This window comes from Manihot esculenta, chromosome 12, assembly GCF_001659605.2.
Source record: "Manihot esculenta cultivar AM560-2 chromosome 12, M.esculenta_v8, whole genome shotgun sequence".
NCBI lineage: Eukaryota > Viridiplantae > Streptophyta > Magnoliopsida > Malpighiales > Euphorbiaceae > Manihot > Manihot esculenta.
In genome coordinates this window covers 35,713,077-35,741,015 of record NC_035172.2, presented here as the reverse complement: position 1 = coordinate 35,741,015, position 27,939 = coordinate 35,713,077, and the positions used below count along the sequence as shown (strand labels likewise).

General features: G+C 43.4%; 1 protein-coding gene across 1 annotated transcript; it reads right to left on the bottom strand.

Moving 5' to 3' along the window:
* Window positions 1–1,555: 1,555 nt before the first annotated feature.
* On the bottom strand, window positions 1,556–27,939 carry LOC110627667 (ice-structuring glycoprotein-like). The gene is made up of 4 exons (XM_043948509.1): window positions 27,905–27,939; window positions 25,125–25,483; window positions 1,931–2,505; window positions 1,556–1,825 (listed from the first exon to the last, which is right to left on the bottom strand). Exons 1-4 carry the CDS (start codon window positions 27,937–27,939, stop codon window positions 1,556–1,558), a joined length of 1,239 nt encoding a protein of 412 aa, XP_043804444.1.

The following is a 27,939-nucleotide window of genomic DNA, read 5'->3' as shown; positions in this document are numbered from 1 at the left end:
CAGTATAGAGTACATGCACTAAGGTTGTTCTCCCTTTTCCTTGTTTCCTTTCACCTTCCATGGCCAAGAGAAAGGTTTTTGGTTCAATCATGCTTATTCTCTTTGTATAAGCTCAATGCAACATCTAAGAGTGATTTGCCCTTTTTAATCACACTTTCTATTCAGCAGCACTTATTTATTCTTGCCTGAAAAAGTCACCAACCTTTTTACGCGAAGGTGCATATTGGTGATACTCACCCCCGGTTACTAAGTTAGTCACTTGTTCAAGTGGCTACTAGTTCTGTTCATAGCTCATTTGACCATTGGAACAGGTTTATGATTTGTGCTTTGTGCTGGTTTTTCTTTTTCTTTTCTTTTCATAACAGTTTTGGCAAATCAACTTTTAGGGAGTTACACCAACTTTTTATTTGCATGTATTTATATTTTTATTTCCCTTGACCACATCAAATTTAAGGATTTAATTCAAGAAAAGACTCCCTAAGTGAAGGTAACCTACTGTAAATGATTCAATTTAGGCTTAAAGGGGTGGCAAATCAATGGGGTCATGAGATAAGGAAACTCTTTTAACCTTGTTATCTATGTTGAGTAGAGCAAAAGCTAAGACAAAATGTTTGGTGTATGTTATGGGGCAAAAAGATACAAAAAGAAACAAAAAGAAACAAAAAGAAAGTAAAAGATAGTGTAATCAATGAATAAATAATCTCCAGTGCCCCCACACCTATTGCAAACATTGTCCTCAATGTGTAAGCACATATATAAAAAATTAAGAAGGAGAGGGAAAGGGACTTCCTGGCCTGTGGGTGATTTGGCCAGGTGATTTGGGCAAATCACTCGGCCAAATCACTGTCTATGCTGGTCTGTGGGCAAGAAGTAGTCTACCAGTAGTTGCAGCAGGTGTTCCATGTGCTGCATTCTGTCTTCTATTCTGCTGAGACGAGCCTCCACTGAATGGTCTTAAGGTGCCTTTTATGTCCTCCAAGGTCCATCCTATGGTTTTCTTGTGCTTTCTCAATACTTGGGGGAGGCTTTCTCCATCTTGTTGGCTTAACTGATTGAAAACTATGACTGGTAGTGTTTCTTCAGCTCCCAAGTAGGTGTATTTGAGGTGCCCTGGTAGAGATTTCAGATCTGGTGCAATTGCTGTCTGGTCTGCTGCTTGCTGTCTGCTCACTGATTTGGGCAGATTGCCTGATGCTGGGTCTAGTGATTTGGGCAAATCACCCTTTGTCATGTCTGTCTGCTCCAGTGATTTGGGCAGATCGGGAATTGCCTATTCTGGTGATTTGGGCAGACTGTCATCTGTCTCAACTAGTTGTTTGGGGGCTTGTTTTGCCTTCTGTCTGCTTGTTTGCCCAGTTTGTTGGGGCAAACAGCAATCTGTCTTCTGCACGCAGCAGTCATTTGTTGTTTGCTTCAGCTCTCCTTGGCTCTTTTCATCTTCTTGGTTGTCCTCCCTACAAAAATCATTGGTTATCATATCATTTTGATCCATATCAAAAATTTCCTGACTCATAAAATCGATGATATCTAAACTATCAACTGGTTTTGGAATTTTTTAGGCAAAAACTTCTGGTTTTTGGGCTGGTTTGGTTGCAACAGCTTGCATATTGTATTCTGCCATTTTAGCAGCTGTTTGGGCAAACACAGCAGTGGGCTGTGCTGGTTCAGCAGGGGACTGCTCTGTTTCAGAAATTTCAGCAGGGGACTGTGCTGTTTCAGTAATTTCAATAGGGGACTGTGCTGTTTGGGTAAACACAGCAGTGGGCTGTGCTGTTTGGGCAAACACAACAGTTGCTGGTTTTTGGACAGCAGCAGGGGTTGCAAACTGTGCTTTGGCAGATGCTGGTACTGTGATGTATGTTGCTGGTTCAACAAGTGCAGCAACTTCTGGTTCAGTTGGGGCAATTTCTGAGGTTGCTGATTTTTGGACAGCAGGTGTTGTTTCTGCAGCAGGAGCTTCGGTTGGTGCTGATTTTTGGATAGCAGCAGGTTCTGGTTCAGTTGGGGCAAGTTCTGAGGTTGCTGATTTTTGGACAACAGCAGGGGATGTAACAGATACTTCGGCTGGTGCTGATTTACGGGCAACAGTGGTTGTGGCAGTTTGACAGCAGTTGCTGTCTCTGTTTTCAGCACTTTGCACAACAGCAAATTCTGTAATTTCTGGTGTAATTTTGGCAGTTTCAGCAGGTGGACAGTAGTTGCTGTCTCTATCTTCAGCGGCTTGGTCAGCAGCAAAGTCTGAATTTTTTACAGTAGGTGCTGCAATATTTTCAGCAGCAGCAGTATGTATTGCTGTCTCTTGGGTGGCAGAAGCTTCAACAAGTGTTGTTTGGACAGCAGCTGGTTCAACAATTTTGCAGCTCGTTCTTGCGACAGATTCATTAGGTATAGTAGCAAGTACTGCAGTGTTTTGTGCACCAAATAAAGTAACAGATGAAGCAAATTCAGCAGCTGGTTCAGTTTCAAGTGCAGTGATGATTTGTGCAGCAGACTCAATAGCTCGTTCTGTTTCTTGGGAACTTTCGTCATCGTCCCATAGATCTTGAAGCTCTTCCTCTCTTCTTAATATGTGCGCGTTCACTGAGTTGACCGCTTGATCCACTTGCTGTTGGAGAATTTTCCCAGAAATTTTCAATGTCCTCATCATCTCTTCAAGTTGCATATTGGAGTTTTTAGGTGTTGCTTGGGCTTGATAGTTTTGGTAGTAGTTAGCCCTTGCATAGCCATAATTCAGGTGGTCCCTCCAACATGGATTGTAGGTATCAAGGTAGGGATCATGTCTTAGCTGGCTATTGAATCCTTCAAAGGCATGTGCTTGCTGGTAATCCTCATAAAGTGTAGGACATCGATCAGTTGGGTGTCATACATATGCACAAATCCCACATGGTCTGATTCGCTGAACTTGTTGAACTTGTTGAGCTTGACCTATACCATAATTTCTCACAATAGCGGTTAGTTCAGAAATTTGAGAAGAGAGAAAAGACATACTTACCGTAGCCATGCTTGTAAGGTCTTGGCAGTGCGTTCAATTTCTGGATCGTAAAGAAGAGCTTCTTTACGACCAGCCCTGGTCATAAAAGGGAAATACGTTAGTTTAGATCAAATCCCCGGCAACGGCGCCAATTTTTGATAGCGGTTGTCGAAGCCGTAAAAAATAAACCTATTATCAATCAACAAATAAATAAATAAATTTGCAGATAGTGGCAATAGGGTCGAACCACAGGGATTTGGCACCAAATATCTTCCTAATAATGATTAAGGCAAGTAAATAGCAAAAATAAAAAGGGGGTTTTGTTTTGAAGATGTACTAAAGCTAATTAACAATAGAAAGCAAATAATTTAAAGATGAGTAAATCAATAAGAGAAAAGCTTCTAGTTGAAGTATGGATCTATTTCAGATTGTTTAGAATTGATCATTGATTCTTTAACACTCCTATTTATTTCAATAAATTAGTTTAGGATGTGGAAGACGCTTCTCACAATCCAAATTCCTCCTTAGTTCTAGTTTGATTAGGAAACGTTCGCTAATCAAACACTAGTTAACAAGTTGCCAAGGAACGTCCTTGGAGCTTTTAGCATCGAACAACTGTTAACTGCATTAAGATTTAGAGAAACCTAATTCTAACCTTGACAATCGCGTGGTCAAGTTTAGATTATGCAACTTAATTAAATGTGTGTTTAAATAGTCTAAGCAATTACAGACCTAAATTATTCAAACAATTGTTACTCAAGCAATTAAAAGCAATAGGCCTAAATTGATTCTAAAAGCAAAGCAACAATTATAGAAAGATCAAATTGCATAAATATTGAAAATAAATAGAAGTTTAACAATGGAGATTTAAATCTCCCAATTCATCACAAATCTGAATTTTCCAACTTCAACTAGAAAAGGGATGTTTAGCCACTCATGATGGTCTAAAATACACAAAAGAAAGAAGAAAAGAAAGAAGGAGAATTTCTGCCAAGAATCTGCAGTGATACCGAAGCTGGAGAGAGGATCTGTTTGCTGGTTTGGGCTGCCTCCTTTTCTAGGTGAGGAATCCCAATCCAATTAGGTTTTGGAATCCTAAATTGGATTGGTCCTTGTCTTTGATCTCTTCTTTAATTGTGAATAAATCTTCTTCTTGAGGAGGTCTATCTTGAGAGTGACTCTTTGAGATGCCCTAGGATTGATCTTGAAGTGTTTGAGAGGGGTTAGGACTTCTTTATTTTAAATCTTGAATTTCTGCACTTTCCCGCTTCTGCTGTATTTTCTGCTGTCAACGTGATTGGGGTGGGTGATTTGGGCAGATCACTTGCCCCAATCTCTTTTCCGTGAGTCAGTTCAGTTTTCAGCTGTCTGTCTCTGCGAGTGATTTGGGCGGGTGATTTGGGCAGATCGCTTGCCCAAATCACTTCTGACTGTTGCCTCCAGGTTTCTGCTTCAGTTTGATCTGGGCAGTGATTTGGCCAAATCACTTTGACCCAATCACTTTTCCAGCTTTTTCTGCACTTTTTCTCCAATTTTTCAATTTCTTCCTTTTCTGTAAAAACAAGATAAAAACTATAAATTAAGCTAAAAAATGTGTAAATAAGCAATAATAAAGATAATAAAAATGTGGCTAATTTATGTTTGATCAACTTTACTATACATCCTTTTACATCATTACATAACTTTACATTACATCCTGTCCACTACTATTCTATTACAAAACATAACCATAGCCATAACCTGCTGACCTCCTGAACTATCTCTGACCCTGCAAGCCTGGGGTTAGGAGAGAGGGGTGAGCTATAAAGCCTAGTGAGCAGAACAATGATAAAAATCATTTAAACATATGCTTTCATGAAATGCATCACATCACAAACATATCACATCAAGGATGAACTTGTCACCAATAGCCCTCTACATATCGTCGCATGTCCAACTGTGCCAGGGGCGATAAGGCCACGCCTGGTCTTTTCTTACATAGCTCATATCATAACATGTCCAACTATGCCAGGGGCGATTAGGCCACATCTGGTCTTCCCTTGCATATAACATATTGCCAGGGGCGATTAGGCCACACCTGGTCTTTCCATCTCATGTCATATCATGTCATATCATATCATATCGTACTGAGGGCTAGAGGATCATTCAATATTCATCCACATCAATTTCATTATATTATGCAATGCATCATAGTCATGAATTCTAAGGCAAACAACCTATTACATAACATGGTAATCATGATGCATGAACATGCTTAAAACATTTGATTTATTTTAAAAAATAAAGTTCAATTCTACTCACCTCTAGTTAGCTCTGGACTAACTCTGAAGCAGCTAACACTGCTGAACACCTCGGTTCCTCAGGTCCGATCCTACACAGGTGGACTAAAATGAGAGACCAAACAACTCTAACATAACTCTAAACATCTCCCCAAAAATCCCCCTAAAACACCTCAAAACATGCATGCAAAACAGGCAAAGGAAGGCTGGACAGGGCACCTTCGGCGGCACATTCGGCGGCCGAATGCTCCCACAGATCCGAAAGTCAGGCACTTTCGGAGGCACCTTCGGCGGCCGAAAGTGTCCTCCAGAGACGAAAGCCAGGCACTTTCGGCGGCACCTTCGGCGGCCGAAAGTCCCTGCCAAAGCCGAAAATCCATTTTCGGGGGCAAGTTTAAGCGGCCAAAGATTGCTTCCACAGGCAGGTTGGGAAGCCGAAACTACTTTCAGTGGCCGAACCTGAGTTCCCCAGCAAGGCAGAACCCGTTTCCACCTCATGCAATCCGCCTCCAAAACCACCTGACTCGCGGTTGTCGAGGCCGGTCAAAAATAACCTTTTTGTTTATCAACAATTTTACAACTGTAGATAGTGGCAAAAGGATTGAATCCACAGGGAATTGATACTTACTTATTTTTCTTATCAAGACCAAGTAAATAAATGAACAATAAAAGTAAATTGGGGGGTTTTGAGATTTGATGACTAAACTAGAATTAAAAGCAATAAACTAAAGCAAATAATTAAATAAAGAGAATTCAATAATGAGAAAAGCCTAGTTGAAGAGTTGGATCCACTTTAGTTGTTGGGATTGATCATTGATGCTTATATCCTTCTATTTGACTCAATAAATTAGTTATGGAGGTGGAAGACGCTTCTCACCTCCATATCCCTCCTTAAGCATAGGTTAATTAGGGAACGTCCTCCAATTAACCACTAATCAACAAGTTGCCAAGGAACGTCCTTGGACCTTTGGCATCTAGCAATTGTTAATTGCATTAAGAAATAGAGAGACCTAATTCTAGCTACCCAAACGTATGGTGATATTGCTAGGTTATGCAATTTCCTAGGTTTTACACCAAGGGTTACTTGTGTTTGAATAATTCAAGCAATTACGGACTTCAAACTATCCAAACTAACAAATTATCACTTTGCAATCAAGAATCAATGGGTCCTATTGATCTAAATAACAAAGCAATAATAGAATTCAGCATCAAATTGCATAAATATTGATAAATAAAAGATTAACATAACATGTTCAGATCTCCCAATCCATAAACAACTAAAGTTTCACCTTATTCTTCAACTAGAAAAAGGGTTTCAGCCACTCATGGCTGAAACAAACATAAAAGAGAAGAAAGAAAGCAAGAAAAGATGTAAAAAGGGCCGGCTGGTGCGGCTGGAGGTGCGTGAGGCTGCTGGCCTTGATTCCCAATATTGATTGAAGGATAGATCCCCCTTTCTTTGCTGGTTTGCATGCCTTTTTATAGCTTGAAGAGGTTGCCCTAGGTTTCCTTGTTGAGATGGGACTCCTTTTCCAATTGGAGTTGAATTCTTGGAAGGTAATTGTATTTTGATGAGATTTGCCTTCCTAAATATGTGGGATTGAGTGCTGAGGTGTCTTGAGGATTTGCTGAGTTGTCCCCACGTGTTTGGGAGGGAAAAATCTTCTTGAACATTTGAATTTTGCTTTTCCCGCAATTCGCTGTCTGCTGGTTGATGGTGCTGTTTGCCCGGGTTGTTTGGGCAAACAGTCTGTTTTCCCTGTTATCTGCGCACTGCTTCTGCCCTGCTGTCCTGTTTGCCCAGTCTGTTTGGGCAAACAGTCTGGTCAAACAGCAGATTATTCCTCTTCCATTTCAGCTTCAACTTTGGTTTGGGCAAACAATTTGGGCGAACCATGCTTGTGTAGTTTTGCTCTCTTTTGGGCAGATTTAAGGCCTTTTTTGCCAAATTACCATTTTACTCCATTTTCTGCAAAATAAGATTAAAATCACAAAATTAGGTAGAAAATGTGTAAATTGACATAAATAACAATATGAAAAATGGGTCTAAATTTGGCTCTATCAAATACCCTCACACCTAACCCTTTGCTTGTCCTCAAGCAAATAGACCTAGTCAAACAAGCTTTCTTTACTACTTGATCCTTATTTCCACTTAAGCTTATACCCTAGACCCCTACTTTGAAGCATTGTAGTGAAGAGTGTATGCACAAAGGTTACTTTCTTCTTTTCCTTGTCTCCCTTTACCTACCATGGTTAGTATTTATTTTCCTCAAGAGAGATATCATGCACATATTTTTTTATTTTTAGACTCTTTCTAGCTTTCGGAGTGATTTGCCCTTTTATTGAAGCACTTTACTCTTTTATTCAGCTTTTGCACTTTTATTCTTGCTTGAAAAAGTCACCAACCTTTTGTTGTGAAGGTACATATTTGTGATACCCACCCCCAGTTACTCAGTTGGTCACTTGTCCAAGTGGCTACTAGCTCTGTTTATAGTCTTTTGACCATTGGAACAGTTTTTAATTTGTGCTTTTGAGGTCTTTGCCTTTGCTGAATTTTCTTTTTCTTTATCTCAATGATTGGGGCAAATCAACACCAATTGCCAAAACAAGTCATATTTAGTTCATTCACACAACTTTCAATTTATTCTCTCTAATGAGGGTCATCAATATATTTTTCACCATGGCAAGCTCAAAGATTCAATTCAAAAGGAAATTCCCAAAAATGAATACAACTCACTGCAAGTTCGGTGGCCGAACATGGGGTTCGGCGGCCGAACATGGAATTCCCTCCATGGTCTTTTTCATTCAAAATTCAATTTCTTTCTTACTTAAAATCATAAAATATATTAAAAGATTTTATGAAAACATGATTTTACCCTTTTAGAGGTTTTCGACATCCGAGATTCCACCGGACGGTAGGATTTTCGATACCGAAGTCTAGCCGGGTATTACATTCTCCCCTCCTTAAGAACATTCGTCCCCGAATGTTCCCTAACTAGCACATGCATAGCATAAAACATAGACATACACATAAAACACATAACACTAACCTTAGAAGAGATGAGGATATTGCTGGAGCATAGACTCCCGTGTCTCCCAGGTACATTCCTCGATGTTGTGGTGATTCCAAAGGACTTTCACCATCGGGATTTCCTTATTCCTTAACTTTTTGATCTGGGTGTCTAGGATCCGCACTGGCTGCTCAACATAGGTGAGATCTCTAAGGATCTCCATATCAGGCTCACTAAGAACCTTGCCCGGATCTGACACGAACTTCCGTAACATGGAAACATGGAAAACCAGATGGATTCTCTCCATAGAAGCAGGAAAGTCCAACTTCTACGATACATTCCCAATCTTCTGCAAGATCTCAAAGGGTCCGATGTACTGTGGAGCTAGCTTACCTTTCTTCCCAAATCAAATCACCCCTTTCATAGGAGACACCTTGAGCAATACCAAATCCCCCTCCTGAAACTCTACTTGCCTTCTGCGGACATCTGCATAACACTTTTGCCTGCTCACAGCAGTTCTGATCCTTTCTCTGATTATGGGCACTACTCTGCTGGTGATCTCTACTAGCTCAGGCCCTGCCAAGGCTCTTTCTCCAACTTTCTCCCAGAAAACAGGTGACCGGCACTTCCTTCCATACAAAGCTTCATATGGGGCCATCCCTATGCTAGCATGATAGCTATTATTGTAGGCAAACTCCACCAAAGGTAGATGCTGCCTCCAAGAACCGCCAAAATCTAGCACACACATTCTGAGCCTATCTTCTATTGTCTGGATGGTCCTCTCTGATTGTCCGTCTGAGGATGGAAAGCAGTGCTTGTAATACCCGGCTAGATCAGGCATCGGAATTCCTACCGTCCGGTGGAATTCGAGGATGTCAGAGGTTTCTAGAAGGGTAAGAGAAAGGTTTTCTTAAATGTTTTTAAGTATTTTAAAGGTTTAGAATAGGAAAAGATTGAGTTTTGAAGAGAAAAGACCAAGGAGGCTTTTGGCCAAGTTCGGCCGTCGAAAGTGATGTTCGGCCGCCGAAAGTGCCTTAGATTCGGCTTCCGAAACTCCAAGTTCGGCCTCCGAACGTTGCATGGTTTTGCATGCAGGTTTGGCCGCCGAAGGAGAGTCGGTCAGCCACCTATAAAGCACCCCCAGTCGGTGAAATGGATAAGTACAACTTTCCTTTTCACTTCCAGAGCTGATATCATGCCTCCATGGATACTCTTCATGTTTTCATCAAATCTTGTAAAGTTTTGATTGGTTTTAATGTTGTTTTAAAGGTTTGAGCTAAAAAGATAGGTTTTGAGGTTTGGAGAGTTTGAAGAAGAGTTGCTCCATATCTTTAAGTTAGGATCGTTCATCTTTTTGTTTTCAAGAGGTAAGTGAAGATCCTGAACTTCTTTTGAGGTTTTATGGAGGTTATGGGTAGAGTTGCATGATTAGGTGTAAAAGTGTGTTTTTGATGGTTTATGGGTGCAAGCATGTTTATATATGTTATGTGTGTTGTGTGATGTTTTTGTTGGGGTTTTAGGTAGTTTTGGACCCCTTTGTGCATATACTAGAGTATATGTGTGTTGAGAAGTTGAGTTTTGCATGTTTGGGGATGTTGGAAGGATTTGGGAGGCTTGGTTGTGCACGAAACTGAGTTCTGGATGAACTCAGGTTCGGCAGCCGAAGGAAGGTTCGGCCACCGAACATGTGAGGAGGTGGCTTCGGCTGCCTAAGCTTACTTAAGCTTACCCCCGAAAGTTTGGACTTTCGGCTCTGGAGGGGAGGTTCGGCCGCCGAAGGTGCCGCTGAACATGCATGAGGTTCAGCTCTGGAGGGAGCATTCGGCCGCCGAAGATGCCGCCGAAAGTGTCCTGTTCAGCCTTCCTTTGCATGATTTCTATGATTGTTCTAGGATGTTTTAGGGGGTTTTTGGGGAGTTTTTTAAGAGTTGTTTATGAGTTGTTTAGGTTGTGTTTGGTACCTCATTCGAGTCCACCTGTGTAGGATTGGACCCGAGAGATCGAGGAGGTCATCAGTGTTAATTGTTGCAGAGTCAGTCCAGCGTCTGCCAGAGGTGAGTAGAACTAAACTTACTCTTTTATGATAAAAACTTAAATGCTTTTAGCATATTGCATACATCATGGATATCATGATATGTACTAGGGTGATTGCATTAGAATCAAGACTATGGTACTTTGCATTGTTTATTGTTGGTGTGGATTGGACCCAGGCGACTTCAATAGCCCATGGATCTGTTATGTCTAGATAAGACCTGTGTGAGCTCCACAGGAGGGGCCGAGAGCTAGTACATGTAGTGACGAGCTCCGTAGGGGCCGGGCACCGACAGAGGGAGTTTTGAGGTCATGTCTAATTCGAGATGTGAAATGTTTGTGCAGTGACGCATTTCATGAAAGCATGTAATTAATGAATTGTTTTCATTGTTTCTACTCACTGGGCTCTAGTAGCTCATCCCTTTCCCTTAACCCCAGTTTTGCAGGACCAGAGATAGCTTTGGGGAAGTCAGAATCAGCAGGGAGTCAGCTATGGTATTGCTTGTGTAATAGAATAGTGGACATGATGTAAATTAAAGAGATGTATGTAAAGTCATGTAATAGATAGTAAGTTAGTATGTTTGTGGTTTAGTATGTGCTTTGCCTGGTGTATGCATGTATCCTGTTTTACGTTTCTTGATGAGAAATGTGTCAAACTAGGCTTAACGTATGATGTGTTTATAAAACTCCAGTGATTGGGGAAAAAGGGTTAGAGTCCCTTAACCCAGAAAACTGTGAGGGAAGAAAGGGTATCCAATCCCTTGACCCAAGAACAGACCGTGAGGGAAGAAGGGGTTAGAGTCCCCTGACCAAGGGTTAGAGTCCCTTAACCCAAAGCGGGAACCAAGGCTAACCTGTGATATGCTGACCTTATGAGAGTGGGTTCTATGTTTTCAGACATAGTGCATGGAGGTTGAGCTTGGTAGTAGATCGCTGGTGTAGGCCCTGGGGGCTGAGCTTGGTAGTAGATCGCTGGTGTAGGCCCTGGGGGCTGTTTCAGACTGATATGTCTGAGTGTTTTAAGGTTAAGCCTAGTGGTTTTAAAGAAAAAGTTTTAAAAACTAATGGTACAGTTGGATCATGTATGGGTTTGATCAGGTACACAGAGATCAGGATAGGCTTGCTACGGGTCTCGGCGGCCTTAAGTCGATTTGGATCCTAGCACCGGGCAGTTTGGGCCGTTACAGAGGGGTACCGGTTCCAGGCTGTTACAGTGCTGAAGTCTAGCCTGGTACCCATAGCACTCTGCAGACTCCGCCAAAACCTGGAGGTGAATTGGGGTCCTCTATCAGACACTATTGAAACAGGAGCCCCATGCAACTTGACTACTTCATCAACAAATACATGCGCCAATTTATCCACAGAATAGCCACTCTTGATAGGGATGAAGTGAGCAAATTTGGTCAATCTGTCCACAATCACCCATATGGAGTCCAATCTGTTGGACGTTGTCGGTAACCCTACCACGAAGTCCATAGCTATATTCTCCCATTTCAACTCTGGAATCGGCAGTGGGTTAAGCATCCCAGCCGGCTTCTAATGTTCCAGCTTCTCCCTCTGACATACTTCGCAGGCTGACACGAACTGTGCCACTTCTCTTTTCATAGCTGGCCACTAATAAACCCTCTTCAGATCTTGATACATTTTGGTGGCTCCAGGGTGAACACTGTATCTGGCATTATGAGCTTCTCTCATAATGTCTCCCTTCAGACTCACGTCATCTGGTACACACAATCTATTCCCATAGCGGAGGATCCCCTTGATGTCAAATCTGAAGTCTTCATTTTTGCCTGACTGAACAGTCCTGGCAATCTTTACTAACTCTGGGTCCTCATGCTGTTTCTGAGCCACTTGCTCCAGAAACACGGGTGACACTCTCATCTGGGCTATCAAAGCACCTGTACCAGACAACTCCAGCTGCAAACCTTCATTGATGAGCTTATGAAACTCTTTCACCACCGGTCTCCTCTCTGCTGTAATATGGGACAAACTGCCAAGTGATTTTCGGCTTAGAGCGTCTGCCACAACATTCGCCTTACCCGGATGGTACTAAATCTTGCAATCATAGTCACTAAGCAGTTCTACCTATCTTCTTTGTCTCAGGTTCAACTCTCTCTGACTCAGGATGTACTGTAGGCTTTTATGATCTGTGAAGATCTCACATTTTACCCCATAAAGGTAATGCCTCCACATCTTGAGTGCAAAGATTACAGCTGCCATCTCTAGGTCATGTGTAGGATAATTCAACTCATGCTTCTTCAGCTGCCTAGAAGCATAAGCAATCACCCTTTCATTCTGCATCAACACACAACCCAGTCCCACACGGGATGCATCATAGAAAGTCGTGAAGTCTTCGTTACTGGTAGGCACAGCTAACACCGATGCCGACGTCAACCTCTTCTTCAGCTCTTCAAAACTCTCTTCACACTGGTCTGACCACACAAACTCCTGGTTCTTTTTTGTCAACCTGGTCATAGGAGCTGCAATCTTAGAGAAGTCCTGAACGAACCTCCTGTAGTAACCTGCCAAACCCAAGATGTACAGGTTGAGTTGGTGTATGAGGAAATGAATGAAAGAAAAGTTTTAATTTTTATGTATGTTGTTGATCATGTATGGGATTAAACAGGTTTTCAGGTTATATGTCAGGCTTGCTACGGGTCCCGGCGGCCTTAAGCCGATCTGGATCCTACCTCCGGTAGCGGTCCGATTTTCGGGTCGTTATAAGGTCGGCGGACAAGCATCTTCCCTCAACAAACACAGGACTACACTAGCAGACTGACTCTGCCACTGATGGATCACACTTGGGTCCACTGACCCAGAGAGGACACTCCAACCCAGAGATCATCAACCCCAACCTCTCAACGGCTCTCGGTGCAATAAAAGAATGAGATGCACCAGGGTCCATCAAGGCATACACATCTGAACAACCAATGACTAAGTTACCTGCCACCACGGTGTTCGATGCATCTGCCTCCTGCTGTGTCATTGTGAAGATCCGTGCTGGAGCTGATGGACCTTCACCTCTGAAACCCGCTGAAGAAGAGGCTGCCCCTCTCCCTCTGCCTCTGCCACTGGCCTGAGTCGTGGCTGGAGCTGCTGGCTGTGCTACACTACCTGAGGCTGTCTGCTGGGACTGAGCCATCGGGACTGCTCTTGGACATTCTCGAGACATATGCCCCTCCTGACCACATCGGTAACAGGCTGTCGTCCCAAACCGACATACTCCTCTGTGTGGCTTACCACACCTTGCACAAACTGCATTGTCCGCACCAAAGCTTGAGCCACCTCCAAATCCCAGACTGGACTTAACCTTGTTCCAGAACTTGTTCTTCTTCGACTTCCTGTGGCCTCTGTCCCACTTTTTACTACCTGAAGCTGCTGCACTCAGAGAAGAAGAGCCTGGGGTCTTAGAACCGGAAGGCTGTGCTACTGACTGCTTGACTTTCCCCTCGATGATAGCACTAGCCTCCATCCTCCTAGCCATATCCACTATGGCATGGAAGCTCTCCCTATCTGCGGACTGAATCAAGGAGGAATACCTGGAGTGAAGTTTCATGATATACCTCCTTGACTTCTTCTGGTCTGTGTCAAGAGTTTGCCCTGCAAACGGCAACAGCTCTAAGAATCTGTCGGTGTACTCCTCTACACTCATTTCCTCTGTCTGCCTTAACTGTTCAAACTCAATCATCTTCATCTCTCTTGAACTGTCAGGAAAAGCCCATCCTGCAAATTCATTTGCAAACTCCTCCCACGATAGGCTGCCCAACCTCGGGCTCACATAGTTCTTAAACCACTCATGGGCCTTTTTACATTTCAATGTGAACCCAGCCATCTGAATGGCTCTACTGTCATCTGCCCCTATCTCATCTGTAATTGTCTTGACCCTCTCAAGGTACACAAACGGGTCATCTCCGGTTTCAAACTGGGGAGCACCCAGCTTCATATAGTCGGTCATCTTGACCTTGCTCCCACCAGTTGAGCTAGGCTTAGGTACATGGGTTGCTGGAACTGTGGGTTCTGCTGATGATGGAGGAGGTGCAACATTTTCTGAGGTAGGGTTAGCTGGATTTGGGTAGTAAGGTGGGGGTGGATACATCGGGTACTGTGAATATGGTGGGTAGTAGGGTGGGTATGGCATCTGTGTGGGATAAGGGGTGAAGCTAGGGTAATCCGATGTACCTCCCATCGAATACCCGGGATTTTGTGAGAAGTGTGGGTAGTGGGGTGGCTGAACAAATCCCGAGGCCTGAGTGCCTCCTTGGGACTCTCCCATTCCCTCTTCCGACATGCTAACTCCCAGACTGCCATCCCTCCTCTGCTCTACATCCATATCATCCCCCATGTCCTCTGACATTCCTCCCTGAACTGTTCCCCTTACTGACCTGCTTTAACCCAGATCCAAAGACCTTCTAGGGTCTCTTACAGCTCTTTCTCTGTTAGACCTACTAGACATTGCCCTAGGCAATGCTGGAGGACGGGCGCTCATGCCCTCATCCTCAGGTGGCACTCCAGTCAATCGTGCAGATCGACGAGTTCCTCTCATCCTGTTTTCTGAGAAACAGCACATAACAAGCAAACATTAGCATCAAATGGTTCATGTGTCAACACATGAACCCGCATCACATACACGTCATTCATATCATAGCATTAATGCACATGCACATAATCATGGCATTTCACATCATCATACAAGACAGGACTCCACATCCTATCCTAGTGGACATGATTTTTCCTATTGTGCTTGACCTTCTATAACATCTATGAGCCCGACACTCTAGGTCCGACCATGTGAACCTAGGGCTCTGATACCACTCTGTAACGACCCGAAAATCGGACCGCTACCGGCGCTAGGATCCGGGTCGGCTTAAGGCCGCTAGGACCCGTAGCAAGCCTGACATGCAACCTGTAATCCTGTTCAATCCCATACATGATCAACAACATACACAAAAAAATTAAAACTTTTCTTTTATTCAAACACCAAACTCAACCTGTACATGAGCTGAATATAGACATAGTCATAAACATCGACCCCCTCCGTGGGATCTCTCTAATGCCCCAAAGGCAATTATAACATAAGTTGAGTTGGTTTACATAAACATCGTAAAAGATCTAAGATCATGCATTTAGAGGGATACTTTAAAACATAGGTCAAGCACAACCTCTAATCCTCGATAACATTACATTACATAACCATTCATAACTTTACAGTTTTATCATGTCCACATTCTATCTATTACATAAAAAAGAGACTTCAGTACTCTTGCTGACCACCTGGTCTACCCTGTACCTGCAAACCTGGGGAATTTGGGAGAGGGGTGAGCTACTAGAACCCAGTGAGCAGAATATTAAAGCATTTAAAACACATGCTATCATGAAATGCATCACATCACAACTAATCATATCAAGGATGAACTTGTCACCATTTAGCCCTCTACATAATCCAATCATGCCAGGGGCGTAGTGCAGGCCACACCTGGTGTTTCTCTTATACATAACATAACATACATAACCAATAGTGCCGGGGGCATAGTGCAGGCCACACCCGGTCTTTCTCTTACATAGTGCCAGGGGCGTAGTGCAGGCCACACCTGGACTTCCATATCATATCATCACGACATAACATATGAGGGTTAATGGATCATTCAACATTCATCCACATCAACAACATATTATGCAATGCAACATATTCGTGATTTCTAATGCAAACAACCTAAAATATCACATGGTAGCCGTGATGCATGAACATGCTCAAAACTGATTTATTTCTTGAAACATAAAGAGTTATTCCACTCACCTCTGGCTGAAGCTCTACTGACTCAGAAGCAGCTGAACTCACTGCTGAGGTCCTCGGTTCCTCGGGTCCGAACCTACACAGGTGGACTCAAATGAGGGACCAACATACTATAACATGACTCTAAAAACATCCCCCAAAAACCCTCTAAAACACCTCATAACATTCATACAAAAACATGCAAAGAAAGGCTGAATAGGGCACTTTCGGCGGCAGGTTCGGCGGCCGAAAGTCCCTCCAGAGCCGAAAGTCAGGCAGGTTCGGCGGCACCTTCGGCGGCCGAAACTCCCAGACAGAGACGAAACTCATGCATGTTCGGCGGCACTTTCGGCGGCCGAAACTCCCAGACAGAGGCGAAAGTCCTCTTTCGGGGGCAAGCTTCGGCAGCCGAATGCTGCCTCCACAAGAGGGTTCGGCGGCCGAAAATTCCTTCGGCGCCCGAACCTGGTTTCTCCCAGAATGGCAGAAACTTGGTCCGACATGCATAATTTCCTCCAAAACTTCCAATCATGCATTTAGCTCAACCAAAACATGCATACAAGCTCCTAGGGGTCTCAAACTACCTAAAACCCCAACTACAACACATCAAACAACACAAATCCAAGCCACATTGTTCATAAACACACATATATACCCATAAACATAACTATGACCTAAACATGCATTCTACCCCATAGATCTTGCATAAAACTAGTTTAAAACACGAAAAGGATTTAAGATCGGCCCTTACCTCTTGAAGATCGAGGGAGAGACGACCTAAACTCGGAGTTGGGAGAGATTTAACTTCCTTGGTCTCCAAGCTCAAAACTTGCTCAAATCTCTTCAAAACGACATAAACCTTGTTAAAGCATGAAGGATCGAAGGAAAATCATCAAAAACGAACCATGGAGGAGCAAGAACTCACCGTGGTCGAAAATGGGGAGAAAACTCTCCCGTTTCGGCCACGGAGCTCTTATATAGGGGCTGGCCAGTTCACATTCAGGGGCCGAACGTGCCCCCACATCTCATGCATGTTCGGCGGCCGAACATGGGGTTCGGCGGCCGAACCTGGCTTTTTCAAACAAGACTTTCGGAGGCCAAAAGCGCTCCCAAAACCTACCCACATTTGGCGGCCGAACATGACTTTCAGCGGCCGAACCTGGTAAAGGTTCCATGGTCTTTTTCATTTAAAAACTCAAATTCTTTCTTACTTAAAAATCATTAAAACATGAAAACATTTGTGAAAACATGATTTTACCCTTCTAGAGGTCTCCGACATCCGAGATTCCACCGGACGGTAGGAATTCCGATACCGGAGTCTAGCCGGGTATTACACGAGGGCTAACGGATCATTCAATGATCATCCGCATCAACATCATTTTATGCAATGCAAAATTTTCGTGAATTCTAATGCAAACAACCTAATATGTCTCATGGCATTCGTGATGCATGAACATGCTCAAAACTGATTTATTTACTTTGAAATATAAGAATTATTCTACTCACCTCAGGCTAGCTCTGAAAAGACTCGGAAGCAGCTAACTCACTGCTGGGGTGCTCGGTTCCTCGGGTCCGAACCTACACAGGTGGACTCTAATGAGGGACCAAACATACATGAACATGACTCTAAAATACTCCCCAAAAACCCCCTAAAACACCTTAAAACAATCATAGAGAACATGCAAAGGAAGGCTGAACAGGGCACTTTCGGCGGCAGGTTCGGCGGCCGAAAGTCCCTCCAGAGCCGAAAGTCATGCACCTTCGGTGGCACTTTCGGCGGCTGAAGGTTCCTTCCAAAGACGAAACTCATGCATGTTCGGCGGCACCTTCGGCGGCCGAAACTCCCTTCCAGAGCCGAAAGTCCAGCTTTCGGGGCAGGGTTCGGCAGCCAAAGGCTTGCCTCTACAGGCAGGTTCGGCGGCCGAAAGTCCCTTCGGCTGCCGAACCTGAGTTCTTCCAAATGGCAGAACCTAGCCTCTTCAATGCACATTTGCCTCCCAAACCATTCAACTCAAAACCAACACTTCCAAAACATGCATTTAGCTATTCTACAACATGCATACACACATACATAAGCTCATAGGGGCTTCAAACTATCCTAAACCGCAACCAAAACACATCAAACATACATATACAATTGATAGCGGTTGTCGAAGCCGTCAAAAATAAACCTATTATCAATCAACAAATAAATTTACATATAGTGGCAATAGGGTCGAACCACATGGATTTGACACCAAATATCTTCCTAATAATGACTAAGGCAAGTAAATAGTAAAAAAATAAAAAGGGGGTTTTGTTTTGAAGATGTACTAAAGCTAATTAACAATAGAAAGCAAATAATTTAAAGATGAGTAAATCAATAAGAGAAAAGCTTCTAGTTGAAGTATGGATCTATTTCAGACTGTTTAGAATTGATCATTGATTCTTTAACACTCCTATTTATTTCAATAAATTAGTTTAGGATGTGGAAGACGCTTCTCACAATCCAATTTCCTCCTTAGTTCTAGTTTGATTAGGAAACGTTCGCTAATCAAACACTAGTTAACAAGTTGCCAAGGAACGTCCTTGGGGCTTTTAGCATCGAACAACTGTTATCTGCATTAAGACTTAGAGAAACCTAATTCTAACATTGCCAACCGCGTAGTCAAGTTTAGATTATGCAACTTGATTAAATGTGTGTTTAAATAATCTAAGCAATTACGGACCTAAATTATTCAAACAATTGTTACTCAAGCAATTAAAAGCAATATGCCTAAATTGATTCTAAAAGCAAAGCAACAATTATAGAAAGATCAAATTGCATAAATATTGAAAATAAATAGAAGTTTAACAATGGAGATTTAAATCTCCCAATTAATCACAAATCTGAATTTTCCAACTTCAACTGGAAAGAAATTGTTTTAGCCACTCATGGTGGACAAAAATACACAAAAGAAGAGAAGAAAAGAAGAAAGTAAGTTCTGCTGTATTTCTGCAGAATTCCCGAGTAGGAGAGGATGCTGAGATCATGTCCCCTTGCTGGTTTGGAGGCTGCTCTTTTATAGCTAAAGAATCCCATCCATCTAGGGTTTTGAAATCCCTTTTTGATTTGGTTTTTGATTTCTCTTTTGATGTTGAATTTAATTGCAAATGGAATTCCTTAGGTGAGAAACTCTTTCGTGGCTCTTGGAATTGTGTTGGTAGTGATTGAGTTGGATTTGGGCTTCTCAAAATTTGAATTTCGGTTCCCTGCACTTTTCCCACCTCTGCTGTCTGTTTCTGCTGTCAGTGTGATTGGGGCAGTGATTTGGGCAGATCACTTGCGCCAATCGCTTTTCCATGAGTCAGTCCAGTTTTTGGCTTTCTGTCTCTGCGAGTGATTTGGGCAGATCGTTTGCCCAAATCACTTCTTCCGGTTCCTCTAGGTTTCTGCTTCAGCTTGATCTGGGCAGTGTTTTGGCCAAATCACTTTGACCCAATCACTTTTCCAGCTTTTTCTTCACTTTTTCTCCAACTTTCCATTTTCTTCTTTTTCTACAAAAACATAACAAAAACATAAATTAAGCTAGAAAAATGTATAATTAAACAGTAATAAATATACTAAAAATGTGGCTAAATTATGCTTGATCAACAACACACATTGTCCATATACTCAACATTAACCAAAAACTCAATATAAACCTAAACATGCATTTCTACCCCATAAACTTTCATAAAACTTGTTTAAAACATGAAATGAGCTAATGATCTACTCTTACCTCTTGGAGATCGAGAGGGGAGGCGATCTAAACTTGGAGATGGGAGAAATCTAGCTCCTTGGGTCTCCAAGCTCCAAAACTCTTCAAAACCAAGTTAGAACTCGTTAAAACTTAAAGGATTTGAGGAAGAATATCAAAACTAACCATGGGAGAGCATGGACTCACCGCTGGCCGAAAATAGGGGAGAAAGCTCGCCTGTTTAAGCCATGGAGCCCTTTTATAGGGGCTGGCCAGACCACCTTCGGAAGCCTAAAGTGCCTCCAAAACTTATGCAAGTTCAGCGGCCGAACATGAGGTTCGGCGGCCGAACATGAGGTTCGGCGGCCGAACATGAGGTTCGGCGGCTGAACATGAGGTTCGGCGGCCGAACCCAAGCCATTTTCGGAAGCCTAACTTGCCCCCCTAAACTATTCCATGTTCGGCGGCCGAACTTGAGGTTCGGCGGCCGAACCTGAAAATGTCTCCATGGTCTTTTTCATTCAAAACTCAATTTCTTTCCTACTTAAAACCATAAAATACATGAAAACATTCTATAAAAACATGATTTTGCCCTTCTAGAGGTTTTCGACATCCGAGATTCCACCGGACGGTAGGAATTCCGATACCGGAGTCTAGCCGGGTATTACAATATCTAAACAGGAAGGAAAATCAAGCCTATGATTATACAATCCCTGAGATTAAGTAACTAACCCATCTATCAATATTTATCTCCTATATTAACATATTTACTTTCTATATAACCTGTAACACTCCCTCTTAAGTTGGATCATAGATATTTATCATGCCCAACTTGTTAGAAAAATATTCTATTCAAGGCCCATTTAAAGCTTTGGTGAATAGATCACCCAATTGCTCTCATGTCTTCACATAACTGGTGGAGATTAAATTCTCTTGAATCTTCTCACGAATGAAATAACAGTCAACTTCAATATGCTTAGTCCGTTCATGGTATACTGGATTGGAAGTAATGTTAAGAGCAGTCTGATTATCACATCAAAGTTTCACGGATGATGCAACATCCATACCAACTTCCTTCAGTAGATGATTTATCCACAAAATCTCACAAGTTAATTGAGCCATGGCCCTATATTCTGACTCGGCACTAGATCTGAATACCACATTTTGCTTCTTACTTTTTCAAGACACTAGGTTTCCTCCAACAAATACATAATAGCTTGTAGTCGACCTTCTATCACTTTTAGATCCTGCCCAATCAGCATCAGAAAAACTGTAATAGCCCGGAAACCGATACCCCTCTGTAACGGTCCCAAACTGCTCGGCGCTAGGATCCAAATCGGCTTAAGGCCGCCGGGACCCGTAGCAAGCCTAAACTGAACTCTGTGTAACTGATCAATCCCATACATGATCCAACTACAACACTAGCTTTTAAAACCTTTTCTGAAAAACTACCAGGCTTAACCTTAAAAACACTCAGACATATCAGTCTGACATAGCCTCCAGGGCATACACCAGTGATCCACTACCAAGCTCAACCTCTATGCCCTATGTCTGAAAACATAGAACCCACTCCCTTAGGGTTAGCATGTCACAGGTTAGCCTTGATTTCCGCTTTGGGTCAAGGGATTGAAACCCTTTCTTCCCTCACGGTCTGCTCTTGGGTCAAGGGATTGGACCCCTTTCTTCCCTATCAAATGGGTCAAGGGGTTTTATACCCTTTCTTCCCTAATCACTGGAGTTTTATAAACACATCATACGTTAAGCCTAGTTTGACACATTTCTCATCAAGAAACGTAAAACAGGATACATGCATATACTAGGGATTAAGCAAACACCGGGCAAAGCACATACTAAACCATAAACACACTAATGTACAATCTAAACACAACGTACAATCTATTACATCATTTAACATATATCTCTTTACTTTACATCATGTCCACTATTCTATTACATAATCACAACCTGTACTATGACTTCATGCCTTACTCTTGCTGACTCTGACTTCCCATAGCTATCTCGAAACCTGCAAAACTGGGGTTAAGGGAGAGGGATGAGCTAAACAGCCCAGTGAGCAGAAACTATAGAAAACAGTTCATTCCATACATGCTCTCATGAAATGCGTCACTGCACAAACATTTCACATCACGGACTAGACATGACCTCAAAACTCCTTCTGTCGGTGCACGGCCCCCTACGGAGCTCATCACTACATGTCCTAGCGCCCGGCCCCTACTACGGAGCTTCCATAGGTCTTACCTATACATAACAGATTATGGCTATTGAAGTCGCCTGGGTCCAATCCCTATCACAGCAAATAATGCTATGCAGCATATTCGTGTCTACTAATGCAATCAACCTATTGCATACTCATAGTATTCATGATGTATGAAACATGCTTAAACATTTATATCATTTCTTGTAGAAAACATCAAGTTTAGTTCCACTCACCTGGCAGACGCTGACTGACTCTGCAACGGCTACCCCTGATGGCCTCCTCGATCTCTCGGGTCCGATCCTACACAGGTGGACTCGAATGAGGTGCCAAACACACTCTATACATCTCATAAACAACTCTAAAACAACTCCCCAAAGAACCCCTAAAACCTCCTAGAACAATCACATAAAGCATGCAAAAGAAGGCTGGACAGGACACTTTCGGCGGCAGATTCGGCGGCCGAAAGTCCCCTTCAGAGACGAAACTCAAGCACCTTCGGCGGCCGAACTCCTTCCTTCGGCAGCCGAACCCTTTCGGGGGCAAGGTTCGGGGGCTAAAACACACTCCAGAGACAAAAGTCTCCAACCTTCGGTGGCACCTTCGGCGGCCGAACCTCCCCTCCAGAGACGAAAGTCCAATCCTTCGGGGGCAGGTTTAGGCAGCTGAAACCACCTCCTCAACATGTTCGGCGGCCGAACCCTTCTTCGGCGGCCGAACCTGGGTTCTCCAGTTAGGCAGAACCTAGCTCACCTCATGCACAACTTCCCCCAAACTTGCTCAAACATGCAAAACACTTCTCATCACCCATTATATACTCCAATATATGCCAAAAGGGGTCTAAAACTACCTAAAACCCCAACAAACAACCACATATAACACACAAAGGCATAAAGAGTCCATAAACCCTCACATGCACAACCATGCAAACCATGCAACTTCTACCCTTTTCCCTCCATAAAACTCACTTAAAACATCATAAAACCTAAGGATCTACACTTACCTTTTGAAGAACAAAGGCTGGTGTGATCCCAAACTTCAAGCTATGGAGAAACCAAGCTCCTAAAGCTTCAAACTCCACAACTTGCTCTTTGTTGCTCAAAACCTTCAACACCAAGTTAAAACTTATGAAAACCTTACAAGATTTGAGGAAACACATGAAAACATCCCAAGGAGAGCATAAACCCCACCTTTGATCACCAAGAGGGCTTCCCACACCCTCCATGGCCGGTCAAAGGGGCTAAAATAGGTGGCCAACCGCCTTTCCTTCGGCTGCCGAAACTGCATGCAAAACCATGCAACGTTCGGCGGCCGCTCTTGGCTTTTGGAAGCCAAACCTAAGGCACTTTCGGCGGCCGAACATTACCTTCGGCGGCCGAACCTGCATTTTGCCTCCTTGGTCTCTTTGCTTCAAAACTCATTCCCTTTCCGTTCAAAACCATAAAACATGTAAAAAGCCTTTTGAAAATCTTGGCTAACCCCTTGCTTAACCCTTGACAAAGAGCCCGACATCCGAAATTCCACCGGACGGTAAGAATTCCGATGCCTGAACGAGCCGGGTATTACAATCTACCCCCCTTACAAAAACATTCGTCCCCGAATGTTAAAACAACAAACAAGCAACTAGCAAAGCCTAACACTACTTCTAAACTCCATAAGCTTCCGCTGCGCTACTCTGATTCTTGCCCTTCTCTCTTCATCTTTCCTAAACTGGTTTCTTCCCTAACTGTCAACAGGAACTACCCAACTCCTATTAGCTGTTCCAAGCGATCACCAATCCTAACTAAGAAAACCTAGCCTTGTAGTGACCTTGTTAACTGTTTGCAGTCACAACAAAGTCTCCAGGCTTCATCCTTCGGTTCCCACACCAACACTGGAACATTCCCGGGTGAGGTACTAGGTCGGACAAAACCTTCCACTACTAAGCTTCTACACTACTCTGACTATTCTCTCACTTCGGCAGGTACCATCCTATAGGGTAGAAGGAAAGAAATGGTTCCGTGTCCAGACACCACCCCTATTCCACACTCTAACTCCCTATTAGATGGAAAACCTGACAGCTCGTCTGGGAACATCTAGAACTCACTAGCAACGAGTACTGAGGCGAATTTCCTGACCTGACTACTAAACTCGCTCACAAGAGCTAGAACCCTCTGACAACCTTTCCTGTGTAAACATGCGCCTGCTGGGCTGACATTAACTTCTAGGCACCTAGACAAGGACAACTCCTGATCCACTCGACAGTCTGAACATGACTACCACGCAGGTAGCAGTACGAGTAGCTAGCCAATCCGCCCTAGCATGACATCACCGTCAAATCTAGAACCATAAGGTCAGTTGGAAGGCATCTACTCACTACATGCTCTAAACGAAACTGGCAGACTCATTCTGCCTCTGATGGATCATACTCGGGTCCACTAACCCAGAGAAAACACTCTAAGCCCAGAAGTCATCAAACCCATCTTCTATGGCTCACTAACAACAGGGAAAGCAAAACATCGGGGTCCACAACAGCACACACATCCGAACATCCTCAAGTGAACGTACCTGACGTCACCGTGTTCGATGTGTTAGCCTCCTACTGAGTCAGGGCGAAGATCCGAGCTAAAGCTGACGGAACTTCTCTCGAAAACCTATTGAAGAAAAGGTTTACCCTCTTCCTCTGCCTCAACCACCACCTAATCCCAGACCGGCTCTAACCTCTTCCTGAGCTGAGTCTTACTTCTTCTTCTCTTTCTCACTTACTCTTCTGCTCTTTCTTACATGCTCTTACTCTATTCTTCCTCTTCTATTTCTTACTCTGCTCTTTATCTTACTTACTCTACTCCCTCTATCTCTCCTTCCTCTGTCTCTTATTCTCTCTAAACCTCTAGCTGAACATCTAACTTTACTACACTCTGCTACTCTCACATCAGATGACATTCTCTCTAATATCTATCAGAACATATATATCAAAACGCTCAAAAGAAACATACCTGGCACCACTGGGTCTGATATGGCTGCCTCCGGCTGAGCAGCTCTGCCTGTCCAAGGCGCAGTAGGACACTCACGTGCCATGTGCCCTTCCTGTCCGCACCTGAAACATGTTATTGTTCCAATCCGACAAACTCCCTTATGTGGCCTTCCACACCTCACACATTTTACTCTACCTCTACCAGAACTTGAACCAACTCCAACCTTATTCTTCTTTGATCTTCTCAAGCCTCGAACTTTTTTCGTCATGCTTCTCCCCCACGTTTTGCCTCTTGTGGCAGCTGTACTCCAAGTGGAGGGATCATTCTCTCCTGAACCAGAAATTTTGGACTCCTTCGTTTGGGCATCTTCTGAAAACTCTTTATCCATATTCACCTGTAGACCTACATCCCTTCTCTGCACCTCTAATGCTACCTCTACTTCTCTCCTAACTCCAGACATTCTCCTTAGATCCATTCCTTCTCTACTTTTCTCAAACGATCCTTCAGATGGATCTGATTCCACAGATCGACTAGCTCCACTCATCTTAACTCTCCTGAAGAACAACACACAAGCAAACAAACATTAGCACACATATAGTTCATATGAAAAGAACACATGAACCTACCATATATACATGCATACATAGCAGAACATTTATACACATGCGTATAGTCATGGCATATCACATCATCCTCAAAACTGGACTTTACATCCTTATCCTAATGGACATGATTCTGCCTATTGTGCTTGCCCTCCTAAAACCTCTAAACCAACCTCTTTCCGATGTGGGATAGCTCTAATCCGTGAACAAAAATGCTCAACACACCGTACTTGTGAGGCCCTATGCTCTGATACCATCTGTAACAGCCCGGAAACCGATACCCCTCTGTAACGGTCCCAAACTGCTCGGCGCTAGGATCCAGATCGGCTTAAGGCCGCCGGGACCCGTAGCAAGCCTAAACTGAACTCTGTGTAACTGATCAATCCCATACATGATCCAACTACAACACTAGCTTTTAAAACCTTTTCTGAAAAACTACCAGGCTTAACATTAAAAACACTCAGACATATCAGTCTGACATAGCCTCCAGGGCATACACCAGTGATCCACTACCAAGCTCAACCTCTATGCCCTATGTCTGAAAACATAGAACCCACTCCCTTAGGGTCAGCATGTCACAGGTTAGCCTTGATTTCCGCTTTGGGTCAAGGGATTGAAACCCTTTCTTCCCTCACGGTCTGCTCTTGGGTCAAGGGATTGGACCCCTTTCTTCCCTATCAAATGGGTCAAGGGGTTTTATACCCTTTCTTCCCTAATCACTGGAGTTTTATAAACACATCATACGTTAAGCCTAGTTTGACACATTTCTCATCAAGAAACGTAAAACAGGATACATGCATATACTAGGGATTAAGCAAACACCGGGCAAAGCACATACTAAACCATAAACACACTAATGTACAATCTAAACACAACGTACAATCTATTACATCATTTAACATATATCTCTTTACTTTACATCATGTCCACTATTCTATTACATAATCACAACCTGTACTATGACTTCATGCCTTACTCTTGCTGACTCTGACTTCCCATAGCTATCTCGAAACCTGCAAAACTGGGGTTAAGGGAGAGGGATGAGCTAAACAGCCCAGTGAGCAGAAACTATAGAAAACAATTCATTCCATACATGCTCTCATGAAATGCGTCACTGCACAAACATTTCACATCACGGACTGCACATGACCTCAAAACTCCTTCTGTCGGTGCACGGCCCCCTACGGAGCTCGTCACTACATGTCCTAGCGCCCGGCCCCTACTACGGAGCTCCCATAGGTCTTACCTATACATAAAAGATTATGGCTATTGAAGTCGCCTGGGTCCAATCCCTATCACAGCAAATAATGCAATGCAGCATATTCGTGTCTACTAATGCAATCAACCTATTGCATACTCATAGTATTCATGATGCATGAAACATGCTTAAACATTTATATCATTTCTTGTAGAAAACATCAAGTTTAGTTCCACTCACCTGGCAGACGCTGACTGACTCTGCAACGGCTACCCCTGATGGCCTCCTCGATCTCTCGGGTCCGATCCTACACAGGTGGACTCGAATGAGGTGCCAAACACACTCTATACATCTCATAAACAACTCTAAAACAACTCCCCAAAGAACCCCTAAAACCTCCTAGAACAATCACATAAAGCATGCAAAAGAAGGCTGGACAGGACACTTTCGGCGACAGGTTCGGCGGCCGAAAGTCCCCTCCAGAGACGAAACTCAAGCACCTTCAGCGGCCGAACTCCTTCCTTCGGCAGCCGAACCCTTTCGGGGGCAAGGTTCAGGGGCTAAAACACACTCCAGAGACGAAAGTCTCCAACCTTCGATGGCACCTTCGGCGGCCGAACCTCCCCTCCAGAGACGAAAGTCCAATCCTTCAGGGGCAGATTTAGGCAGCCGAAACCACCTCCTCAACACATTCGGCGGCCGAACCTGGGTTCTCCAGTTAGGCAGAACCTAGCTCACCTCTTGCACAACTTCCCCCAAACTTGCTCAAACATGCAAAACACTTCTCATCACCCAACATATACTCCAATATATGCCAAAAGGGGTCTAAAACTACCTAAAACCCCAACAAACAATCATATATAACACACAAAGGCATAAAGAGTCCATAAACCCTCACATTCACAACCATGCAAACCATGCAACTTCTACCCTTTTCCCTCCATAAAACTCACTTAAAACATCATAAAACCTAAGGATCTACACTTACCTTTTGAAGAACAAAGGCTGGTGTGATCCCAAACTTCAAGCTATGGAGAAACCAAGCTCCTAAAGCTTCAAACTCCACAACTTGCTCTTTGTTGCTCAAAACCTTCAACACCAGGTTAAAACTTATGAAAACCTTACAAGATTTGAGGAAACACATGAAAACATCCCAAGGAGAGCATAAACCCCACCTTTGATCACCAAGAGGGCTTCCCACACCCTCCAT

Excerpts from the sequence above, each read along its gene's own strand:
- LOC110627667 (XM_043948509.1), bottom strand. The coding sequence starts at position 27,939 with ATGGAGGGTGTGGGAAGCCCTCTTGGTGATCAAAG. Across the intron at positions 2,506-25,124 it reads TGGTTCAAGTTCTGGTAGAG|AACGAGCTATTGAGTCTGCT; the intron begins GTAGAGTAAAAT and ends CCCAAGAAACAG. Across the intron at positions 1,826-1,930 it reads CTGCAGAAACAACACCTGCT|TTTGCAACCCCTGCTGCTGT; the intron begins GTCCAAAAATCA and ends GCCAAAGCACAG.